The 17,204-nt window shown below is 45.1% G+C and overlaps 1 protein-coding gene across 1 annotated transcript in view; it reads left to right on the top strand.

The window, feature by feature from the left end:
* The window catches only part of LOC144761176 (adenylate kinase isoenzyme 5-like), a 235,196-nt gene that overhangs the window by 169,422 nt on the left and 48,570 nt on the right, over positions 1-17,204 (top strand). Inside the window, exon 6 of the mRNA XM_078646684.1 lies at positions 15,881-16,049. Coding sequence (XP_078502810.1) covers positions 15,881-16,049 — 169 coding nt within the window. The remainder of the gene's footprint in view (positions 1-15,880; positions 16,050-17,204) is intronic.

Here is a 17,204-nt window from a genome sequence, read left to right as displayed (position 1 = left end):
CTTGTGTCTGTGGCAGCAGCATCCATTTTGTGATGCTGAGGCTCTGGTTAACTTTAACCGGGATTAGTGGAAGTAACATGTCTTCTCCCTCTAGAAGGGTGGAATGCTACCCCCGTCGCCAGAACTGGTGAGGGGGTAGTATTCCAAAGCGTATGACACCTTACACAACATGTTTCGATAAAGCCAAACCAAAGTTAGCAATAACCGCGAGGATTATAATGCATTTAAGAGTATATGGTATGGCTATATCCTAGAACAGCTATAAGGACATGGTTCCGAAAGCTGCAGACAGGCTCAGCTCATGCTAGAGCACCCTCTCACATAAAACCAAGCACTCTGCCTTCAGGATTGTTAAGGCCTGCCATAGGAGTGACTTATAGGTGTATATGTGTCTAGATATAAGGTTAGATATAGGAATACTATATCTAAGCAAGGGGTGATTACACGACCTTGCCCCAGCTGAGTGATCAGCCAGTTGTGTCAGTTTGGATGGCCAGCCAGCGGTGGCAAAAGATATGCTGCAGCCCCTGGTAGGCCTTGTGTGCACCTATGCCCTGAGTACCTATAGTACACTGTACAGGGACTCACAAAGGTGACCCAATATCCAATTGGTGATGTACCTAAAGTACATGGTGTGAATTTAGAGAGAGAACAGCAGGCTGTGGGTCTGATTAGCAGGCCCACAGCCACATCTAAGTCGAAAACCAGTGAAGCAAAAAGCAAAAAGTGGGGTGACCATAGGAAGCAGACCCTACTCTCCTACAAAGGACAGCTGTTTTAAACTCAACTCAGAAAAAACTGAAGTGATCATCTTTGGGAACAACACCTCGCCATGGAATGGCTCATGGTGGCCCGTGGAGCTCGGTACACCCCCGAACGAACAGACCACGCCCGCAACCTTGGTATCATTTGGATTCCTGGATAGCAAGCTAACCATGAACAAACCAGTCAGCTCAGTCTCTTCTGCCTGCTTCCGCACCGTTTGCATGCTCTGCAAAATCTTCCGGTTTCCGGTAAATAGAAGAACATCCATTCAAGCCCTCATCACCAGCAGACTGGACTACGGAATCGCTCTCTACATGGGAATCATTGCAAGTCTCTTGAAGAGACTCAAGACTATACAGAACTCAGGGACAAGACACATACTTGTCCTCTCCAGAAGGTCGCACACCATCACTCCAACAATTCAGAAGAGAACTAAAGACCTGGTTGTTTGGATTCTTCTGTTTGGTCTCTTCGAGCAGTAGCGGACCCCCCCCCCCCCCTCCGCGCCTTGAGAACGTCCGGGTGAGTAGTGCGCTATACAAATGTTCTGATTGATTCTAAATCCTTCATGTTATCATAAAGTTCACTTTCTATCCCCTTGACTTTGACATCAAGTCTCTTTTGTTTTCTTCCTCTCGCTGCTAACATCTTCTCATACCCTGAAGTCATTCTCTTCGATGATGAAATTGCTCTGCAACATTTCAAGAAAATAGGCACAAATGAAATGCCGATCAATGTAACAAAAATTGGTGTTTATAGTATCATCAAAACTCCTCAAACTCCTCCATCTACAGTGCCTCGTCATTGACCTATCTTTACAAAACCATTACCAACTGATCTGAAAAATGATGCAAATCCTTCCCAGGCACCTGTCTCTTCTAGTCCGGTTAATTCATGTAATATATTTGTAATATTAATGATGTAGCCATTAAGCTGATTATCTATGCAAGGAGTGTAAGGACAGCACTCTTGAGCATTAATGACTTTGCAAACTCTTCCTCCCTTTGTGAGGAAGAAATCCAGCACAAGACTGTTTTACATGAGCATCTCTCACATTGCAAACATTTTTTATTAATCAAGGTTAAGGCACCTTCGGTGTTAGTAGTAAGTCTGTCAACTAAGGTAGACAATTTTCATCATTCTGCTTAAAGCTTTGCCTACTTCATCTAATATAATTGCCTAAAGGTGAATCTAACCTATTAGTATGGTAAATTCAAGGAAAAACAAATGCAGCATAGCAACTTCCTACCCAGCTATGTGGTAACTGGAAATGAGCTGATTTACCACATACATAATATACGCCTTTGATGCTAGATTTTACATTGGAAAGAGTCTTTCCTTTTACTAAATAGCTGTGTTCACGCTCCCTCCATCCTAATTTCTTGACTCTCTCATTTCCCTCTGGATGTCGTACCATACGATGCTCCTTTCTTTTTCACTTGAAGGATCAATTTAGGAGGAGGTTCCTTTGAAATCCTCCCACCTTTCCCAATAATATAGACAGCATTTGTTTTCTCTTCATCTAGTTTTATCCTTTCATTAAATTCATCTATGAAGATTCTTCCATCTGTGTTAATTTTCCTTGCTACATCTTGCACGTTAGGATCAGTAATGCTTTTGTTAGCTAAAGGCAGTGGCGTAGCAGGGTCAGGTGGTACCCGGTGCGGCGGGGGGTAGTGGGGAACACAGCGAGACGCGTCGAGTTCAGTTGCATTTCGAAGGAGGTGTGACAAAATGGCAAAAATATGTGTTTTTACTGTAAAAACAAATATTTTTGCCGTTTTGTCACCCCCCTCAGTGATGACACTTGGGGCGGCCCACACCCATTGCACCCCCCTTCCTAAACTGCTGGCTAAAGGAGTAAAGAATGTGATCATATACTCTTGCTGTTCCCTTGATTTTGACCATTTATAAGTAGGAGACATATCTCTGGTAGTCCACAGATATATATATTCACTACAATAGGCACATTTTCTAATGAATTATCAAAGTGAGAATAAAACAAATTAATCGAGTTTTGTTGATAACATAGATTAAGGAAAACTGAACAAGAAAGAAAAGGCAAAGGAAGGTGAAAATAAGCTGCTTCTTCAACTGCCGAAGCAGGCAGATAAGAACAAATAAAGCAGTTTTCAATTTGCATAACCTTTTTATATTCTGATAACATTTGATAATACACTTTACAGCTATACACATTCTCCTGCTGTGGGAGGTGTGAAATCATTCTTTCCTCAGATGGCGGGCCAGCCACAAAAACAACAAGAGCATTATGTGGATTAGGAAGGCCCCCCCCCACAGCAAATAAACGTCCAACAGCGATCCAAACATAGAAAAAGAAACGTCAACTGCCATACTTACGACTATAATTATGCAGTGTGACTGCACCATGATCAGCATCATGCTATTAAAGGAAACCTCTAAATAAACAAGAAATAGTGTAGGCCTGGGCGGACAACTACACTACGCTTACGTAGTTTGCGAAGTTTGCGCTACTTCGCACTACGCGAACTGCACGTAGAACAGTGCAAACACTCGTAGCGTAGCGCAGCGTAGTGCAGCGGTCATTTTTTGCTTGCTTGCGGTCCTCAACGTCAAGTTGGCGACTGCGAGCAAGCAAAATGACATCCCGGCGAGACTTTTTCCTCGTTCGCGATCAGCAACATCAAGTTGCCGATCGCGAGCATGGAAAATAAACCTCCTGGCAAGATTCTCAACGTGGGGAGGTCAGGTTTCTCATTGTGAGTGGCCGCGTATGCTCGTGACCGCTCGCGATGAGAAACTATTAGTCTGCATTGAGAAAGCTGCCGCTACGTGAGCGGCAGAAAACTACAGCTCGCACTGTGCAAGATGCTGTTTTTCAATGGTTGCACAGTGCCGCATGCTTGTCCGCACTGTGCAATCATTGAAAACGGCATCTTGCACAGTGTGAACAGGGTACTACGCAGTTTGCATAGTGCTACACGTAGCTCGCGTAGTGTGAAGTGCACTTCGCGTAGCCACGCGTAGCGATTCTTCGTGAACTACGCACCGGGTTACTCTAGAGGTTAACCTATTGTCCCCACCCTATCTCGGAAACTATTAGGATCTTTTATTCCACATCAGCTGGACGTCTTAAGGGGCAATTATCCTTTAACAGTTAGCCTCACTCTCGAATAGTCAGTTTAATGTTTGTCTGATGTTAATGTTTGAAATCTTTACAGCTTTTTCATCTTTCTTTTGTTTGATTCAAGAAGTTTCATCTGAATCTGTCAGGCAATCATCTGACTCAAATTTCATTTTGGCATAATATGCCCAGTCTGGACCAGCGTACGTTCGATCCACCTTTCTATCTTTTTGGCCATTTTACATCAGTTGATTCCAAATCAGAGTCCTGAATGTCCATGTGTTTTTGTTCTTCTATCTCACTATCTTCCCATATCGTCTCTGGTCTTGTCTTATGTCTCAACTGTCTATTTCTAAGAGTTGTTGTCTTTGGCCACCTTTCCCTTGAAGTTCTCAAGATTCTTGATTCCTATTTAACTTGTTCATTTTCCACAGTAGAGTCTTTATGTTCAGTTTCAGACTCTGTCGCTCCGGTAGGTTGTTGTGGCAGATTAGTTTCAGCTTCCCATGTATTCCCACTACCTCTGTGTATGCGTATTCTCAGTCTAGATGTTGGTATCACAGAAGTGGCCGGGTTTGCATCCTCCACATCAGTCTCTGATTCAGCAAGTTGTTCATTCAATTGAGATGGAAGGTTTTCTGTCTGGTCCTCCTCCTTCTCTACTGAAGCTTCAAACATCTCAGATTGCTAGTGACTAAGAGAAGTGACAGATGTTGCACACTACTTCTTCCCCTTTGAACCTTGCCCTCTTGGTATGGGAGGTGTGTTTCCAGTTCAGAAGACTAGCGTACTTGAAAGAAGTTCATAGTTACAGTGGAATCTTTGGTCAACCCCTAAAGCTGTACATATCAACTGCATAATCTCACTTTTAAAGTTGGCTCCTTGATCAGATGCAAGGTGAGCTGGCATGCCAAAACGTGATATTAGTTTGGCAACTGTTAAACTGTCACATCTTTGGGTGGGATAAGCCTCAAACCATCTCAAGAACAAACAGACAATCACAAGGATATGCCTCAGCAGATTACATTGATACATTTCCAGGGAAATCGATTTGGAGGCGATTAAATGGACCATCAGACTTTCCAATGTGACCCATTGTTACTGCTACTCTCTAGCCCACATTTTGTTTTTCACAGATCATACACCTCATACAATAATCTTCTGCCATCATTGTGAACCGAGGCTTTTGCCAATCGGAACGGAAAGTAAAACCCATCCCGTCTCTTCATACATTCGTTGGACCATGCATATGTCACACCATAGCTGGTAAAAGGGAGTCTGGCGTTGCTTCATTGGATACACAAATATCACTCGCATCTTTTATTAATCCCATTCCATCCCATTTGACCTTTTCTATTTCGGGGGCAGCATGTTGTAATTCTCTCGAATCATTAAAAGTGTTTACAGTATTAATTTACATATGCCATGGTTCTTTCTTCTATATTATATGGGTCATCTGAACTCAAGAGCACAGTATTGGGCAACTTCATCTACATATTGGTTGCCACTTGTGACAAAGTCATTTCCGCTTTTGTGTGCAGCACATTTTACTACTGTGATCTCCTTTGGCAATTGTAGAGGATTCCGTAAATTTGAAATATACAGTCCATGTTTGATAGGACTGCCAGATCAATTTAAAATTCTTTATCTGACCAGAATTGACCCAAGTCATGCACAACTCCAAACCCATACTGGCTGTCAGTGAAAATGGTGACTCATGAACGTTCCAAGGTACAGCAGACTCTGGTACGGGCAATGAACTCTTGTGCAGAGGTTAGGAAGCACACGTAGGAAGCTTCCACAACTCCATTTAAAGTACATATGGCATGGGCAGCTCTTCGGATAACACGTTGATCTGTTAGACATGATCCATCAACAAAAAGAGTATGGTCAGGATTTGTAAGTGGAACGCCTAATATAGCTGGGATTGGTTTTGTGCATAACTCAGTTACATTGAAACAGTCATGGTCGGAGACTTTCTCATCCTCTCTCTCCAGAGTAGGCGATTGAGAGGCTGGATTTGGTGTGTTACATCTCCGGATGGAAAGAAGCTTAGCTGCAAGAATATTTCTCTCATAGCGGGTAGGCGGCTATTTGTCATATGCTGCGTTCTGCAACGAGTGATGAGAATCTCAATCTAACGAGGTACCATAACAATCAAAGGATAATCCATCACAGTCCCATCTGGTTCTGTCCACTGAGACTAACTGCTGCAACCGATTCAATACAACCAGGCAAAGCTGTCACCACCAGATCAAGAGTAGCTGAAAAATAGCCAATGAGATGTTTCGTATCACCATGGGCTTGAGTTAGTACAGACAATGAAGCGCACCCATCTCTTTCGTGACAAAAGACACAACATCTTTTGTATAGTGTGGCCTACAAGAGCAGGTTCACTGCAAAGTCAATTTTTAAGCTCTTGGAAGGCTTCCGTGCTTTCTGAATCCTTTGGTATTTGCTCATTGACATCAGCATGTGTCAGCCTTATGAAAGGCTTTGCAACCAAAGGAAAGTTAAGTATCCACTGTCGGCAGTAACTGACCATTCCCAAAATAATGTTGCTTCTCTCTGAGTAGTTGGGAATTTGGGGGCATATTATCAAGGGGGGCAATAGGGAAATATCGGCACTTTAGCGGCCGTATTCGGCCGCTAAGCAGCGATAATTCTATCGCCCTATTAGCAAGCTGTCGCTAACAGCAGGTAGCGACAGCTTGTAGGCGATAGCGAGCGGTTTGGGGCCCGCTTTGCATGTTAGCGATAATTATCGCCAGTGACATGCAAAGTGGACGTACCCAACCTGTTAGCGACTGAAAGCAGTAGCTAACGTCGCTATCGCCTATAACCAACACAGGCGTAGCAATGGAAATATTCGCGCTAAGCGCGAATATCTCCAGAAACTAACGCCTGCTCAGACCAGTTCTTAGCCATTATATCCAATGAGAGGTGGATAACATGGCTAAGAGCATTTTGTTGCTAATGCGGGAATATCGCTGTATTCTCAGCGATATTCACGGATTTTGCCGCTATCGCCGGGAATTTTATCGCTTTTGAGATAAACGTTGCTAATAGCACGTTATCTCAGCGATAAAATCCGGTGATGCGCGGCGATAAAAAAATTGCCGCTAAGCCTACTTAGCGATAAATATCGCTATTTGTTGATAATATGGCCCTTCATTTTAAGGACTGTCTCTATTCTTCTATGAGACACTTGTCTCACTCCTTTTGATATTTGGTGACCTAAGTACATAACTTCCTCCAACCAGTACTGCAACTTCTTAGGTCAAAACTTGTGCCCATTCTCAGCTGATTAAGTAATGCAATGGTATCTTGTTTACAAGCTTCTTTTGTCATTGAAGTGATCAGTAGATTGTCAATATATTGGATTAGGGTCGAACTATATGGTAACTGCAAGGCCTCTGAATTATTTTTAATAATTTGATTGAAGTATGAAGGACTCTATGTATGCTCTTGTGGGGTGTGACACCGCACAAGTGTTCTCTCTTGGATCCGAAATCTCTCTTCAGGCAATGGAACAGAGAGAAGGCTTTGCAAAGATCAACAACCGTAAACCACTCTGCATCTGCAGGAATTTGGAACAAAATCACAGCAGAAGTAGTATTACAACAAACCGCTGCTTTTAAATTGCTGGTTTATTAACGTCCATGGATATATTATTAAGCAATATTCTATATATTTATTGTCTCTTGCTGTGGAAATTACTTAACCGTGAGTGTTGGTATTATGGTCTTAACATCTAGTATTATAACAAACTGCTGCTCTTAAGATGCTGGTTATTAACTTTTAAGGAGTTTTCATTATGTATATTTTATGGTATTTATTGTTTCTTTTTGTGGAAATTTCCTCATGAATTATTTGTATATTCGATTATAGTGATGCAAAAAAAAATAAAGGATTTGGTGCCACGGGATAGCATGGAACGAAACTCTGATTATTCTTTCAGAGATCTTGTACTATCCTCCATTTCTCATTTCTACCCGAGCTGCAGGAATACCAGCACAAACTGCAGTTCGCGCTGCAGTCTGCCACTTGCGGAACTTTGCGGAGTTTTTTGTAACTTTGTGGAGTTCTGCTTAGCAAAACTCCGCGAACTATGCCCAGGCCTACTGGCAACACACCCACGCAAGAAAAATATGCTTCTAACTTGGTGTGACTGATAAGGCTTTACAATACACCTCTCTTAGCAGGCAAGGTTACCAACTCAACTTCTAACTTGAGGTACCTCTGGTGTAAAATTTGAAAAACACCATCAACACCACAATACCTATAACTCCAATAAGACCAAAAATCAAAGCCATCCAATATTTCTCCTCAATTATTGCCCATAGTATCCCTCTCTCACCATGCTTACTACAACTCCCAGCATGCACTACAATATTTACTTCATGCAATCTCTATGGATACTCACGTTGTTGTTCTTCCATCAGCCACCACTCGTTTCTCTGAAACCAGGATCGGGTTGGAGGGGTCAATTTAAATCTATAGGCAAACTGTCTGGACCATGAATGGAAAGCAGCACAGATAATGCCTATTCGAAAGAACATGAAGGCCAATCTGACCGATTTGACCAATCTCCGTCCCATTTCACTCTTGCCATTTCTGAGTAAAGTATTAAAGAGACATTTCAACAAACACCTCCTGTTAGAAATGGGATCCCTGGCTGGCCAGGGCTCGCGCCAAAACCAGTCAGAGACCACCATTCTAAGTCAGGGCAAGGGAGTTACACACCAAGATAGCCCCTGCTCACCCTCTAGGTAACATGGTGCGAGCAGCAAGGCTAAACTCGGAGGCAATGTGAGTTAAGTATTTGCGCACGCACCCCAGCAACAACACCCAGGACCCACCACAAAGGAAACTCCACACAAGGTGTATAAAAATAGCCTTTGTATTACACCAAAACACATTAGATAAAAACACACACTTTACAATGTGCCAGAGGCACGGGCAGAATGTACAGGGGATATGTACAAGACAGGGCCACCTGGACCACTGCCAGGAATATGCACTTGTAGATTTTAGAGTACTTGGAGAAATAGCACTTGTTAGAACATAGAATGATAATCACTGTAACACACAATAGGAAATAGAGCACACAACCAGTAACTACTGGTAACAGGTAAGTACCACCTACGCAACCCTAACCACCTTAGGAGAATGTCACGCAGGAAACCTGGGCTTCACTAGCAACACCTGTACTAGCAAGAACAACCACCTCAGTATCACCATACATTTAGGGGTATAAGCATGAACATATTACAAATGATGCTTCACAACATTCAGAGGTGTAGGGAAGGAAAACACATGGTGCATCAACAATACATTCAGTGGTGTAAGAACAAGGCACATGACGCATCAAAACACATTCAGAGGTGCAGCACAGAATAATTCACAGAAATTACGTAAGCCACAACCTGTGGCTGTCCCCAGGCCAACTGACCTCTTAGGGGGCTAGGACGCCTTGTGTCCCAATCTCAGGGGGGCCTAAACGTAGCAGCTGCCCACTAAGTGCTGGGCAGCTGGAGAACTGATGGGGCCAACACGTGGGAGCCTCGTAGGCTCGGGCCAAGAACACTCGTAAGCCTCGTGGACGCTAGAATAACTCGGGGCAAGTGGGAGCGGCACGCTGCTTTCCGGGGCCCCTCTACCACACCTGAACAAGGCCCCCTTAGTCGTCGGACTCCCTCTCGGGGGACTCGAGAACAAATGGCCACCAGGAGCCTCTCAGGCTCGTAAATCAAATAGGCCGGGTTGAGCCTCTCGGGGCTCGTGGCACATCAATTGCCACCTGGGTGGAGTCTCTTGTGGCTCCAAAACGAAGCAATGCCACCTGAGCCTCGGGGACGTTAAAACAGCAATGCCCCCTCACGTTGTTGCGACCCGCGGGTCTACTCCGGGGAACCTGGACAAGAGAGGGGGAGCCCTTCCTCACCGGGCTCTCCTCGACGCTGTCCTCGGCGAGGGCGGCGCCCTCCTTCTCACCCGGTCCTGCTCCTGGGGGCCGGGTGTTAACAATGGAGGCTCTCTTCCTCGGGAGAGCCTCGCCGGGGAACCAGCCCGCTTCCTCTCTCGGCTCCGGGTTCGGCCCTGTTTCCTGGGGAAGCCCTTGAGCCGGGAACCAATCCCAGTGAGGCCTTCGGGAGACTCAGGGGCGCTTGGGCCAATCCCAGCGCAGCCCTATTGACGAGCCTCTCACAGGGGAACCAATGGCAGCCACGGCAACTCTTCTTTGGGGCAGCCAATGGCAGCCTGGCCCTACTGACGAGCCCCCTGGCTCCGGTCACGCTGCTGAGGCCAAAGCGGCGATTTCTTTGCCAAAGCACGGGGTGGGCCCCCGTTGTAATTAAAATAGTGGAAAAATATGCGGCGTGGGCAGCCGCTTGGGAGGTTTTAAATATCCAAAGCGGCCAAACCTGCAGGGTGGGCTCCTGCGAGGGTAACAAGAAAGGGCTACCAAGCGCTTAGTGGAAAAATAACGCGCTCCCAGGCGCTAGTGCAGAATAAAGCGCTATGAAGCGCTGGGGGCCAAATAAAGCGCTCCCAGGTGCTAGTGACCCAAAAGTCCAGCAACAAAGTCCTTCAAGAGGTGGGGGGCAAGGCTGGGCCCAGAGCCATCTCACAGGGTCCTCCTAGGCAGGGAGGCAATCCCCAGTGGCGGTCCTCCTGGCGCCTAGCAGCAGCCCCCCTCAGCAACAGGATCCAAGAAGAGAACATTTTGTAAGGGGGACACAGCCCCTTCTTATACTAGAAAATCCTTTGTCTCAGGGTGCAGGGTGGGGGAAAAGCCAGTCGCAGCTGGTTTTGGAGCACTCTTGATGTGCTCAGCCACCCTTCCTATTCACTAGTTAGGCTAGGGTCATCAGTCGCACCACAGGGGGGCGGAGCCAGCATTGTGTGGGGAAAGCCCAGCCCTATTCAGGTCCCAGGTGCACCCCTCCCTCACATCAGTATGCTAATCTCAACACTCACCACCGGGGCAGACCCATCTTGACTCCTGGAGCCAGGCTCATCAGCCAGCTCCAGCCAATCACAGGCCAGCACACTCACTGCACACGCACACCCATGTCTAGAAGTGGCACTTCCACACTAGACACATTCACGCCGCACACATCATTGCTCCACATTCAATCTCACAACTTCACACATACCAAACTCGGACCTGCACACCCCACGCATCAGGAACTACCAGGGACAGCTACATTCCCCATGCATTCCTTTGGGAGGGCAGGTCTATCTCACCACACGCACTCAGAGTGTGCATGCACTTTCCACTGGGACACAGTGAAAGTGCGCAGAAACCACAAATCACCATCCCTAGGTCACATATAAAAAGCAAAAAGTTCAGGGGTTAACCTACCAGAAGGGCCAAGTCCAACACCTCCCTAGCTTTGTCGAATCTTTAGGCAGTCTAGACTCTTCTCATTCAGGTTTTAGGCCCAAATATAGCACCAAATCAGCCCTGCTAGTGGTCACAGATAACATCAGAATGACCCTAGACAAGGGTCATTCTATGATTCTGGTGCTATTGGACCTATCAGCTGCATACAACACCGTCTCCCATCAAATACTACTCAGAAGGCTGAAGGAAATGGGACTAAGGGACTCTGCCTTTTGATGGATGGCAAGTTTTCTATCTGGTCGGACTCAGACTGTTAATCTAGGTTTGTATCGCTCTGCACCCATGGAACTTACCAAGGGTGTTCCACAGGGCTCCTGTTTGAGCCAAACTCTATTTAACATCTATGTGGCTCCCTTGGCTAATGTTCTAAGAAAGTATGGGTTTGTTCCAATATCATATGCCGACGATACACAGCTGCTTTTCCCCTTCGATGAACTTACTCCCACCATCCAGGAGACATTCTCTCTGGGCATGAATGCCATCTCACAATGGATGAGGAGCAATTTTCTTCAATGTAATGTCGGGAAAACTGAGCTCTTACTTTTTGGAGAGGCTCCTATATTATGGTTCCCTAATTGGTGGCCCATCAATCTTGGAAAGCCTCCCGCTCCAAAAACTTCTGTTAAAAACCTGGGAGTTCGGCTAGACCAGGCCCTCACTTTTAAAGAGCATGTTGGTCAGACAGTTGGTGCGTGTTTTCATACTCTGGGCCTACTCCAACAAGTCTTTCTCCTACTCCCAGACTCTGTTCGAAAGACTCTGACTCAGGCACTTATACTGAGCCGCCTAGACTATTGCAATGGTTTGCTGCTTTCTGCTAACGAAACCTCAATTAACAAACTACAAGTGGTCCCGAACACAACGGCACGATTGGTCTTGAACATGCCACCTACATCAGCTTCCCACCCTCTTCTTCTAAAACTCCACTGGTTCCCAATACGCCAACGGATAAGGTGCAACGTCTGCTGTACTATCCACAAAGCACTGCACAACCTTGGCCAAAGCTATCTGTCAGAAAAGTTCATTCCCTATCTTCCCCGAGAGCTCTGCGCTCCAGTACTAAATATTTGCTGACAGTTCCCAGAATTAGGAGAGTGAGACTGGGGGGTAAATCTCTCTCATACCTTGGACCGAAACACTGGAACGACCTCCCCCTTCCACTAAAAGAATGTTCGAATCATATTGTCATTTGGAAATTATTTAAAACCTCTCTGTTCTGTTTTTTAAATCTATAGGTTCCGCACGAACAGGTGATAAGCTTCCAAAAAAGCGCAGACATACTCCTTGGAGTCGATTCTGGCGCTATATAAACCTTTAAATAAATAAATAAATGAAGGTTCTGTACTGGGTCTACATCCAATTAATATCGAGACATAGGTCCGTTCCAATTGGACCATCCTCTGCCACCACGATCTGTCAGCGGGTGGAAACCTTGCAAGTTTCCTGACTGTAGTCATCCAATTTAGCGCTGGAGTTCAAATCTTCAGGGCATTGTCGTCCCTGTGGCTAAGACTTCGGTGCTCCCCGATTGGGACGGTCACTTTCAATCACAACGGATCCACATAAGACTTCAGAATGACAGATACTAGATTGTTTTAAATGCTTTATGTAAGTATTAAAGTCAAAATACAGAGCGGCAGATTTATGAGTTCTGGTGCATCTCTGCAAATCAGCAGGGATGCGCCAGAACTGATGCGTCACGCAATTCCCTCCTTGCGGCACCACAGATGCGCCGCATTTACAATGCGGTACACCATGGTGCAAGGAAGGGCAGATGCGTGACGCATCTTGTGGTGTACGGGCGGCGCATTGCTGGAGTAGCGACGCAAGTGCGAGGCAACTCCTGCAATGTACAGAGGCCACCCATACATAACGTGGTGCGTCACTCCTTACGCCTGCTTCAAGCAGGCGTAAGGATTTGACACAGCAGCGTCGTAAAACTGACTCAGTGAAATCTTGTAGATTTCACTGCGTCAGTTTTACGGGGCTTTCCTACGAGGGAACGCCCACCCTGCGACAGAACGCCCACATGAAACCTGACGCAGGTTTCATGTGGCGCAGGGCTTTACAACGTGACGCATCTGCCTAGATGCGTCACGTTGTAAATAGGTCGCAGGGATGCGCCACGTTTCCGCGCCGTTGTGTGACGCAACGGTGGCGTAAATGTGGCGCAAGTCCGACATAAATCTGCCCCAGAATATCTCATCAGTATATTAACATCACAGCATAAGTAATTGAACTCAGTACATTTCAATTTGAAAGCTGGCATCGATTGGTCTTATAAGAATGAGAGTCGGGCTCTCCCCCACTTGTGAGAGAAATGCACACTTATATAGAGCTTTGAACAGTGGGATTCATTCATTCAATGTAAGAATATTTATTTTAGACTGTTTTCTCTTTGTTTAAGCTCAATGAAACAAAGAGAAAACATTCTAAAATGAATATTCCTACATTGAATATATTGGGTGATTTTCATTATGGTTCGATGTTTCTCACTGTCTTGGCTCTACGGTTTAACGCATACAATGTTATCAGAACTGGGACAAGCAAGATTTGTCATTGACTTAGTACATTCAGGAGACTTTCTCCGAGAGCCTTTTCTGCTGACTTATGTGAAACTATTAAAGTTTATTTTAGAAGTGGACTCAACAAAAATATCACAGGACATAGGATGAAGTTTAATCAAGATTTAAGACGATGTAAACACAGTTCAATATTAGCGGTAGCTCAAATATAGCACCTTATTTTTATTAACAGTGAATTAGCGCTCACACCTGTCTCACCCTGTCCATCTCCAACCCCTTCCCTCGTTACACTGTTCTGGTCTCAACCCTCTCTTCTCTAACCGCTTACCTATCTGACCTCACACCTCTTCACTATCTAACCTTGTGCCTCTTTTCCATCTAACCTCATACCTATTAACTATATAACCTCTTACCCTTTCCCTATCTAACCTTGTACCTCTTCACTCTCTAACCTTGTGTCTCGTCTCTATTTAACCTCTTTCATCTTCACTATCTAACCTCGTAATTTTACCCTATGTAACCTTTTACCTCTTCAAAAATCTAACATCTTACCTTTTCACTAACCTCTTACCTTTTCTCTATCTAATATCTTACCTCTTCATTATCTTACCTCTTACCTCTTCACTAACTTCTTACCTCTTCTCTGTCTAACTTCTATTATCTTCTCTGTCTAACCTTTTGCCTCTTCTCTATATGACTTCTTACCTCGTTTCTATTTAGCCTCTTACCTCATTATTATCTAACCACTTTCCTTGTCCCTACCTAACCTCTTACCTCTTCACTATGTAATCTGCTGCCTATTCTTTATCTAACCTCTTGTCTCCACACACTCTACCCTCATACCACTTCTTTATCTAACCTCTTACATCACTATCTAACCTCTTACCTCTTCACTATCTAAACTCTTGGCTACTTAACCAAAATTCTAACCTCTTAACTCTTCTTAATCTAACCTCTTCTCTATCTGACCTCTTCTCCATTTAACCACGCACCCCTTCACTATCTAATCTCTTACCTCTTTACTAACCTCTTCTCTACCTAACCTCTTACCTCTTCTCTATCTGAATTCTTATATCTTCTCTATCTCGCCTCTTATCTCTTCACTATCTAACCTCGTAATTTTACCCTATGTAACCTTTTACCTCTTCAAAAATCTAACATCTTACCTTTTCACTAACCTCTTACCTTTTCTCTATCTAATATCTTACCTCTTCATTATCTTACCTCTTACCTCTTCACTAACTTCTTATCTCTTCTCTGTCTAACCTTTTGCCTCTTCTCTATATGACTTCTTACCTCGTCTCTATTTAGCCTCTTACCTCATTATTATCTAACCTCTTACCTCTTCACTATGTAATCTCCTGCCTATTCTTTATCTAACCTCTTGTCTCCACACACTCTACCCTAATACCACTTCTTTATCTAACCTCTTACATCACTATCTAACCTCTTACATCACTATCTAACCTCTTACCTCTTCACGATCTAAACTCTTGGCTACTTAACCAAAATTCTAACCTCTTAACTCTTCTTAATCTAACCTCTTCTCTATCTGACCTCTTCTCCATTTAACCACGCACCCCTTCACTATCTAATCTCTTACCTCTTTACTAACCTCTTCTCTACCTAACCTCTTACCTCTTCTCTATCTAAATTCTTATATCTTCTCTATCTCGCCTCTTATCTCTTCAATATCTAACCTTTTACCTTCTCTCTATCTAACTTCGTACCTCTTCCCTATCTAAACTCTTGGCTACTTAACCAAAATCTAACCTCTTAACTCTTCTCAATCTAACCTCTTCTATATCTAACCACGTACCCCTTCACTATCTAATCTCTTACCTCTTTACTAACCTCTTCTCTACCTAACCTCTTACCTCTTCTCTATCTAAATTCTTATCTCTTCTCTATCTAAGCACGTACCTGTTCTCTATCTAAGCTCATACCTCGTCCCTATCTAACCTCTTACATCTTCTCCATCTAATCTCTTTCTTCTTCACCATCTAGCCTATTGCCTCTTCTCTAACTAACCTCTTACGTGTCTCTCCCCTTCCTTTTGAATTTCTTGCCCAGTTTGACGCAGACCGAGAAGAGGACATTGTTTTCGATGAGATCAGGGCCTCCGTGCAGGAGCAGCTGTTCCCCGGGATGGAGGTGACAGGTGAGCGCTCTGCGACGGGTGTCACAGGCGAGTGCTCTGGGATGAGTATCACAGGCGAGCGCTCTGGGATGAGTATCACAGGTGAGGGCTCTGGGATGAGTATCACAGGTGAGCTCTCTGGAATGAGTATCACAGGTGAGGGCTCTGGAATGAGTATCACAGGTGAGGGCTCTGGGATGAGAATCAAAGGTGAGCTCTCTGGAATGAGTATCACAGGTGAGGGCTCTGGAATGAGTATCACAGGTGAGGGCTCTGGGATGAGTATCACAGGCGAGCGCTCTGGGATGAGAATCAAAGGTGAGCTCTCTGGAATGAGTATCACAGGTGAGGGCTCTGGAATGAGTATCACAGGTGAGGGCTCTGGGATGAGTATCACAGGTGAGGGCTCTGGGATGAGAATCAAAGGTGAGTGCTCTGGGATGAGTATCACAGGTGAGCTCTCTGGAATGAGTATCACAGGTGAGGGCTCTGGAATGAGTATCACAGGTGAGGGCTCTGGAATGAGTATCACAGGTGAGGGCTCTGGGATGAGAATCAAAGGTGAGCTCTCTGGAATGAGTATCACAGGTGAGGGCTCTGGGATGAGTATCACAGGTGAGGGCTCTGGAATGAGTATCACAGGTGAGGGCTCTGGGATGAGAATCAAAGGTGAGCTCTCTGGGATGAGAATCAAAGGTGAGCTCTCTGGAATGAGTATCACAGGTGAGGGCTCTGGAATGAGTATCACAGGTGAGGGCTCTGGGATGAGTATCACAGGCGAGCGCTCTGGGATGAGTATCACAGGTGAGGGCTCTGGGATGAGAATCAAAGGTGAGTGCTCTGGGATGAGAATCAAAGGTGAGTGCTCTGGGATGAGTATCACAGGTGAGCGCTCTGGGATGAGAATCAAAGGTGAGCTCTCTGGAATGAGTATCACAGGTGAGGGCTCTGGAATGAGTATCACAGGCGAGCGCTCTGGGATGAGAATCAAAGGTGAGCTCTCTGGAATGAGTATCACAGGTGAGGGCTCTGGGATGAGAATCAAAGGTGAGCTCTCTGGAATGAGTATCACAGGTGAGGGCTCTGGGATGAGAATCAAAGGTGAGCTCTCTGGAATGAGTATCACAGGTGAGGGCTCTGGAATGAGTATCACAGGTGAGGGCTCTGGGATGAGAATCAAAGGTGAGCTCTCTGGAATGAGTATCACAGGTGAGGGCTCTGGGATGAGAATCAAAGGTGAGCTCTCTGGAATGAGTA

The sequence above is a fragment of the Lissotriton helveticus genome, chromosome 5_2 (genome assembly GCF_964261635.1).
Source record: "Lissotriton helveticus chromosome 5_2, aLisHel1.1, whole genome shotgun sequence".
NCBI classification, from domain to species: Eukaryota; Metazoa; Chordata; class Amphibia; order Caudata; family Salamandridae; genus Lissotriton; species Lissotriton helveticus.
This window is presented reverse-complemented; position numbering and strand designations above follow the sequence as displayed.